Here is an 8,832-nt window from a genome sequence, read left to right on the forward strand (position 1 = left end):
GAAGAAAGAGAGATATAGATGAAGAAGAACCAAATCATGGTATTTATTGACAAAATTTATTGACACATTTTTTTTTGTAAGTAATTACAAATGAATATTTCACTTAAACCAACTCAGGAGCTTCCCTTCTCATATAGAAAGAAACAATCTTGAGTCACACTTCCCATGCAATATTTTAAAATTGGAAATATTGGTTTACTTGAGAAAGCCAATCAAGTGGATCTGAAACATCCAAGAAAGCTAATTAGATTTTGCGAAAATGAAGATTTGGAGAAGGAGGAGGTGAAAGTTGGTTAAATGGTGGTATAGTAGTATTTGTGGTTGCTATAGTAAATTTTGCTATAGTGTGTAAAGCCAAAGATATTTGGTGAGAAGATTGGTGGAGAAATGTCTGCGGAGGGGGTGTAGGTGGTTTGGTTGTCATATTGAAAAGGAGGATATTGACAAATATCATGGAGGGTTTCCTACTTGATCTCCAAGTAGAATGACGGGCATGAATGGACGGTTGAAAAGTAGTATAACGAATATCTTGTATGGTTATGGCAACATTAAATTGGGATTGGAAATTGGTTAACTTTTCAAAGATACCTTGCAAGGTTTCTTCAATATCTTATTTTGGTTTAGGGGCAAGAAGGTCAATGAGAGCACAAAATGAATACACTACAAAACAGAAGGAGGGACCTACCTAAATAAAAAAAATAAAAAATTTCTTTTCTACCCTTATATACTGGCTTTTTCCTTTTACTAAGGCCTTGTACACACTAAGAGTGTCTTGTAGCGACAATTGACCCTAATCTAACGGAAATATTCTTTTAGAACAGAGAAATACAGTTTCATATAAACTAATCAACCCTTACAAAATATAATCCCTAAATTTGTTAGGCTTAGCGATGATATGTGGGCCTAGATATGTCCTCGTTTTCTCTTTTGTTTGTTGTAAATCTTTCCTGTAGCACTTGCTTCTCTTTTCTAAACGTTTTTCTCTTTCATTATTTTCTCTTTTTACCCATTACCATTAGTAAATGAGTCAGCAAATATAATATTAAAAATAAAGTGTCTCATAGGTGTTGCTGAATTGAAGGAGTCTATATATCATTTTGTTGTTCCATACAAAGAGTGCATGAATTATCAGTAAAGTTGAATTGCAAGTCACAACAAACATTGAGTAAGCCCTTGTAATGTCTATTTTGTGGACATGTGTAACAAATTGATCTTCCTGACTAACTCGGTTTGCAAATAACTACTTTTGAAGAGTCCTATGTCACAATTGAATTAAACCCTTGAGTAGAATAGTATTATTATAAGAGTTTACAGTGTAAGTTCAGCTGATTAGAGCTCCATTTAGGAGTTCATTCCAAGTATCAGGTAACCCTGGTAAGCACCAGTGACTGCAATCATTTCCTGCATGGTCCCCGCTATAAGCAGAGGGATGTGCATCTTTTCTTAGCTGTGAGAGAAGTGTTATGTCAAGTAGATAAACTTTACTCTTCATGTTCTTCAACACTCTATTCACTATATTTGCTGCAGGAGGTAGACCAGCAGGATATGTTGACCCTCCAAGTGGTTCAAGTTCTCCACTACAGCTCTTCCTCGGTTCATTCCACTCTTCACCTCTGATTCAAAACATCATCATCAAATGCATTTCAGTTCGTTAATATTTCCTAAAATAAGGATTTCGGCTAATAACAAGAGTTACTTACTGATAATGAGTGGGAGAAATGCCTTGAAAGAAAACTTTTGTTTTGCTAGGGTCTATGTTTTGATCAACCCATTCACCCCATGTGCTCATTCCTTTATAAAAAGCCTCCAAACGCTCCATGTTCTTTAGTAGATTCGGACCGTCTCTAATGTAATCCCATCTGAAAGGACAACCATGAATTGAAAATTTTACTACAATCAATTAGAAATAATAAGATCAATCTATTTATAAGCTAAGTTTGAAGAATGTGTTACATAGAACAAACTCATTTTTTTAATATAATAATGGTTAAATTTATTTATAGTTTGTAGATTTTTATATTAATCTTAAAATGATTGGTGAGGGAAATAATACCCTTGAGAATTTCCTGTGTGGGTCCACCAATGCCAGGAGTTGAAGATTAACATGTCCATGCCAATCCAAGCATTACCCGCTTGTATAGAGTCTAGTGTGAGCACGCGTCCAACTTCTTCTCGAACTATGTCCACCAAATATGGTGTGCGATAAAGTTCTATGGTTACTTCATAATCCTGCACAAACCCACCAACAACTCTAGTTACCTTACCACACTTCCATTTTAGTGGCTCAGATTATATTTCAAATTCAATCATTGTATACACAGATTTAGATGCTTAAAGATTCACGTGGAAAATAGTAACTTGTCTACATAACTTTATTATATGCTAAAATAATAATACTAAAATAGTCATGTAAGTACTTTTAAGAATAAAATTATTTTATTAAATCCTCAAAAAGATATTAAATAAAAAGGGTGAAATTGCTACTATTTTTTTTTTCTTCACTTATTTTCTACGTTGCTACCAATCTATATGGAATGTTTACAAACATTATGCATTGGGGGGTTGGAGATGTTATGCCAAGAATGAGTTTTAATTATTATGACATAATAAGTGATTGATGTTGATTAAAGTTAAAGTGTAGAATAATGAAGGCCAATAATTGCAATAGAGCCTCCAAGTTGTACTCCAACACGGGTTGACAAAAGCGTCTCACACACAGCCTGTCAAAGTCTTATTCTGAAGAATCCTAATGGAGAACAGAAAAGAAAAAAAACTCAGTTTTGTTTTATGGCTTAATCTTACAAAAAACAGACAAATTAATTTTCTGAAACGGGTGTTATAAACAGGGAGTAGAATAAGATGGAGAAAGAGAGAAAGGGGTGAAAAATGAAGACACGTGAAAATGTTGGATTTAGTATTATTTGCGAAAAGAGACAAAGAGAACAAAGAAAAAAAAAAAGATATTAAAGGAAACCTGGAAGGTCACTGTGGACAAAGCTTCTCTCCTCACAAAAGTGGTGGTGGCATTGGGCACCGACGCGTGAAGCATGCACGACAATGATTCCCACATGTTCAGACTCAGTGAGTCACCCACAAACATTATCCTCTTACCCCTCCATCTCTTCAAGAAATCCACTCCATCGAACCTAATACAAAAGTTGCAATTACACCAACAGACTCAAATGTTGAAACATATTCCAAAACTAACTTTTGATCCTTTCTAACGAGCAAAACAGAACATGGAAGATTTGCCCTTGAATCTATGCAATAATGGTAACTTCTTTTGAGCCAAGTTAATCTATTGTAAGTTGAAACCAATCTACTAGTTGTAGTAATTGCGAAAGGAGAATCTGGTTTGAAAGCAGTGGTAAATGTAGGAAAATATGCATTTATTTGAAAGAGCTTAAAGAAGAGTACCTGGGTAAGGCACAAGAATCAGGCTTCCAAGAGTATTTGAGATACTGTTTGTCGGGTCTCCCATACTTTTGGCAGTCAAACTCAGCATCTATAAAGGGGCAGCTTGAAGAATCATAGAGAGGAAGTGAAGGGTCAATCACCCAACTTCCAATGAACAAATTACACCTATTAGTTATTTCCTTTCTTCCCTTCAGCCGAGTCACATTATAGTTACCAGACTTTGCTGCTCTTGCTTGGTGCAAGGACACAACCAGAAGCAAAACCAGCACAACCAAGATATTGACTTTAGCACCCATATGTTGTTGTTCTTACTGTTTTGAGGTCCCAAAGCTCAGAGAGAGAAAGTGAGAGAAATAAGAACAGCCTTGTACTTACTTGTTCACTTGTGTGTGAGCTTATATAGGAGAGAGAAACTGAAGAAGAAAAGGTTGTCCCTTGTGGTGGGTTCACATGGTGGAGGTGGTGCTTGTGAACTTTGATTCTTATTATTATTATTATTATTATTATTATAAAAATAATTATTTTGGTAACATGAGTTGGGGAGATCTTGGATGGATCCGTTATGGTGCTCTATGTGACCTGTGCTTGAAACTAAAGAGCTTGTTTTATGGGAAAAATCAATGTTACTACATTATTGTTCTTTTCCCTTCCACACTGCCTCTGCCCCCATGTCACGGGCGCACATAACATTACGGTCAAATATTTCATATGCATAGATCTTGTTTTTGGTGAAAGTTTTTCGGTAGATAACTACGTTCCATTTCCATTGTTACGATTTCATTTTCTCTCTTTACAAATGAAAATATGTTCACATCACCATGAAATAAAGAAATCAAATAACCGTGAAGGGATATGATGAATAAATGGACTTTAATTTCATCGCAATAAATAAATAAATTTTTTATAAGATATATTTAATAAATATCAACTTTAAATCTAAATAATTCAACTAGTTTATAAAGTAATGCAATAAATTCAACAAAGATAGACTGCATATCATGTTTAAATATACTTACCGAAACTAAATAATTCAATGAGTTATAGTGTTTCGTAGCATACACACAAAAAGCTGGTTAGCTTTTTGAGTAATTGAAGTTTAATAATATATGAGAAGAGTTCTCATGATAAAGAGAGTTTACTTTGTATCTTTTAAATAGAAAAAAGAGTGACTAAGAATAAGTGTGTATTTTTTGATAAAATATTATATATATTTATAAGATTTCTAAATCTTGAAATTTATGGTAAAAACTAATAATATTTAAATAATATCTAAGAAATATAATAACTTACTGTTAAATTAATAAAATAATAACAATATAATATATTATCTGATTAATCGTATATTTTATTAATATATAATATTAAAAGATATTGTTACGTAATCAAATTATTAATATATTTTTGTTAATATATGATAATTACATCAATTAATATCTTTAAAAATATTATTTAATTACTTTATATTAATAATATTAAATGAACGTTCTTACATCCACTACTTAGTATATTTATTGGATCATACATTCACAATAACTGTTTATAAATGGGTACGAAAACAGTCATGTTTTTATAGTATTATTATATAAAATGTTTTGCGTACGTAAAATTCATACCGTTGTAATTAGCTTATCTTTAAATTATGTGTATACTTTTGTAAAGTTTATTGGAGTATACTGGATTATAATAGACCTGATTAATAGTAGATTGCTGTTCAAATTTGACAACTGCATTTACTTCGTTCCTCTCATGTTCCCTGTCACGGGTCCGAATCAGTATACACAAAAACTAAACAAAATGAAATTAGCAGACAACCTTGGCCACAACTTACTCAAGTGTTTTTTTATGACATTTAATGCTAATGAGGTTTGAATTTATGCTATTATACACACTGTTCAATATCTATCATTACATCAATCTTAATAATAACTTACTTAAAATGGGATTTTTCGACTTAATACTACAGATTTAATTTTTAAAATGCAATAGAATCCAGTACTTATAGAATATGTCCCTCAAATAGAAATATATTTAAGATATATAGTATTGCCATTGAATAATGTAATAAGTCTACGTGGAACCTTGTCAAATATTTTTAAATAAAGGTTGATAATATGTAGTTCACTTGAAGATATTTGGAGAAGATGATTTGGAAAGGAGATTGAATGAATTTGAGGAGATTTGAGGATAATTTTTTGTTGTTTGTTTGAATAGATTTGGAAGTAATTAAAAGTGAATTTAAAGATAAAATTTATGAAAATTAGTGAAGAATTTGATTGATGTGATAAATAAAAAGAATTATTTAATTGGTAGTAATTAAAGATTACCAAAACGTCCCTAGTTATTAAAATAATATAAAATGATTGTTAATGTTATATTTAATTGTAAAAATGTTTATAAAAAGTAAAAAATTAACATTAATTATTAAAAATAATTTTAATATTATAAAAAAAATTATTTTAGTAAAATGAATTTATTTTTAAAAAGATACGAATATCATCACATATTAAAATATTGGAATAAAAAATTAATAAAAGGTTATAATTGAAAATATTCCCAAAGTTTTAAACATGGAAGAGTTTCTTGTATAATTTGAACACAATAAAAACAATAATATAATATAAATAAAAATTTATCCATAGACTTAAAAATCCACCACCACCGTATATGTTATGTTAGGAAGTTTTTAGGAAATTTCGTGCACCTTCTTATCTTTCTTTTTCATTTTCAATGAAAGCAAAGGAAACACAACTACTGCATCTTGTCACCTTCTTCACATTTCATAAGCTGATTTAATGGGATCGAAATCTTCTCTGCAGATTTCATATCCATTGTTGAATCTGCTTTCATGCATAACAGTACATCATCTTCTTCCTCTTCTGCATCATACACTCCTTTCTTACTATTTTGTTTTTTATAGTTTAAGATGTTCTTCAACACTCCTTTCAAACACACTCTACATCCTCCAGTCTGCATCCTCCACTCTCCACCATCCTCCGCTTTCGTCACCGTCATGCTAGGGTCCAATCTCGAAACCATTTTCAACCTCCAACCTCGCACAACCATCATGTAAGGAAACGTGACAATGAGGAACCGAATACGAAGACCTGGGAACCGAATACACCACTCCGTTGCCAAATGAACAAGCTTGGAACCGATTAACATGGCTGGAACCGAATACAGCAGTGATGGGAACCGAATACAACACCCTTCAATATTGCTTTTTTCACCGGAATCGAATATTCCTCCTGCGTAACCGAATACAGCTTCCTTGGTGGGATTCGTTCTTCCTCTTCAGGCACAAATATACTTCGTCATCACCTAGCAAATTCCTTACCTTCAAAAGAGACCAAAGTTACTCCTCACATGTGCATATCTGTAGCAATAATATTTTTAAAAAGATGTACGGAATCGATTATGGTTACTGGGAATCCAATCCATCTTATTTTATACACGATTCCTGTAACTGTTATTATATAGATGATATTTTACAAATACATGAGGGCAAACATATCATTTTGACTTAAATCATTGCAGATAGCCTCACTTCAGCGAAGAAGTCAAAACCACACAATCCTGCAAATTCATCTCTTTTCATCGTCTTCAATCCGTACAAGTGAATACGGATTCACTCGCACTTTCCATCGTCTTCAATCCACGCAAGCGAACATGAATTCACTCACAAATCCATATTTGCATTTCTTCAGTCTTATCCGCGAAAGTGAACACGGTGTTAAAAGGTGGTATTTTGAAGTATACTAGGTTACTTTTATTTAAATATTAGTATATACAATTGTTTTTTCGTTATGAAATTTAGTTTGTTTTTTCTAATAAAATAATGTTTGTATGTAATAATACATGCAATTACTTGTCTTTTGCATTCTATAGTAAATACAAACCTGAAGATCCCAGCCCATACTAGAAGATAATAAAAATGAAAATCTTCCTTAATATTTTGTTATCCTTTTTTTTCTTTAATACGAGTCCACTTGCTTTGGGTCAACTCATTTTTTCTATTAAAAAACTTGAAATATATAGTATATAGCACGATCACATAGGAAAACACTAAAAAAGCGTTGCAGAGCAGAGTTGTCCAGTGACACCGACGAAATTATAAAACCTTTTTCATCTGTCTAATCAAAAGTAAAAGTCTCAAATCTAAAAGTTAGAAGATTAAATCAATGACACCACCATACACAATATAATTAAAGGTAATCAAATTGAAATCAACTGTTGTGCTCAGCGTCTAAATTTATTTATCACATTTTCCTATTTGCACTATATTATATTATTATTTTAGCCCAAAAAGACTAAGGCTCTGTTGGTTTGAGGTGATTTAATGTAGAAGTGAATTTGCAAGGATGGATTTGTAAAGTAAATTGTGTTCGGTGGAACTGATTTGCGATGACGGATAAGCACTTCATAAGACTGATTTGCAAGAATTTACGTTTTTTGAGGCTCTCCCACTTTTGCAAAGATTGGCGCTGATTTGAGATGGAAAGTCATAAATGTCCCTGTGCTTTAACTATAATTCCACGACCATTTAAAAAAAACCATGCATTATTTTCGTACTCCATTCCAGTTGCATTGTGCTATCAATAGTGTGGCTTCCTAAGTCAAGACTTTGGACTATCCAGAGGCATGCTTTTGAAATATTGGATCAAATCTCAAATTAAAGTTTCCCAAGTTTCTTCAATAGGTATGTTTCATATCACTAGATTTTATAATTTTTAAACATTAATTTTATAAATTATTCATAATTTTTTTCTCTTTATAAACATTTTTACAATTAAATATAATATTAAAAAATAACTTTTTATATTACTTTTATAACTAGGGGCATTTTGGTAATCTTTAATTTCTACCAATTAAACTAATTTTAAAAATCTATCACATCAATCAAATCCTACACTAATTCTCACAAACTTTACTTCCAAATCCACTCTCAATTTACCACAAATCCACTCAAAAAAACAACTACAAAATTACTCTCAAATCCACTCAAATCCATTTAAATCATCTCCTCCAAATCATCTCCCCCAAATACACCCAAAAGAACACACCCTAAAGAAGTATAAGATACTAATATGAGATTCATATAAATATTAATTTCTAAAAAATAAACAAAAACTAATATTTAAGTATATATTGATATTATGTGATATTATATGAAATAGAGCTCATTATTAAGTATAGAAATTTCATATATACTTAATTTAAAGTCTCTTGTTGATTTGACTATTAGAGTTTTTGTAAGTAAACTTTTTTCTTCGTAGATTTACAATTCGGTCACACGTCAACAATTAGGTTATCCCATTTCGAAGACTACTTAGCCAAATCTGATAAAAATAGTTGGTGTCTTTATGGGACTAAGTAGAAATACTTTCCCATAATGCACAAGTGCATGATGGTGAGACA

The 8,832-nt window shown here is 31.6% G+C and overlaps 1 protein-coding gene across 1 annotated transcript; it reads right to left on the reverse strand.

Moving 5' to 3' along the window:
• Positions 1-1,067: 1,067 nt before the first annotated feature.
• On the reverse strand, positions 1,068-3,803 carry LOC108326036 (protein trichome birefringence-like 37). The gene is made up of 5 exons (XM_017559312.2): positions 3,418-3,803; positions 2,975-3,146; positions 2,054-2,229; positions 1,701-1,859; positions 1,068-1,613 (listed from the first exon to the last, which is right to left on the reverse strand). Exons 1-5 carry the CDS (start codon positions 3,711-3,713, stop codon positions 1,322-1,324), a joined length of 1,095 nt encoding a protein of 364 aa, XP_017414801.1. The 5' UTR covers positions 3,714-3,803; the 3' UTR covers positions 1,068-1,321.
• Positions 3,804-8,832: the final 5,029 nt, after the last annotated feature.

The sequence above is a fragment of the Vigna angularis genome, chromosome 1 (assembly GCF_016808095.1).
Source record: "Vigna angularis cultivar LongXiaoDou No.4 chromosome 1, ASM1680809v1, whole genome shotgun sequence".
Classification (NCBI taxonomy): Eukaryota; Viridiplantae; Streptophyta; class Magnoliopsida; order Fabales; family Fabaceae; genus Vigna; species Vigna angularis.

Coding starts and splice junctions, on each gene's coding strand:
- LOC108326036 (XM_017559312.2), bottom strand. CDS start 3,713: ATGGGTGCTAAAGTCAATATCTTGGTTGTGCTGGTTTTGCTTCTGGTT. Junction 3,147..3,417: donor GATTCTTGTGCCTTACCCAG/GTACTCTTCTTT, acceptor CTTTTGTATTAG/GTTCGATGGAGTGGATTTCT. Junction 1,614..1,700: donor ATTTCTCCCACTCATTATCA/GTAAGTAACTCT, acceptor GTTTTGAATCAG/AGGTGAAGAGTGGAATGAAC.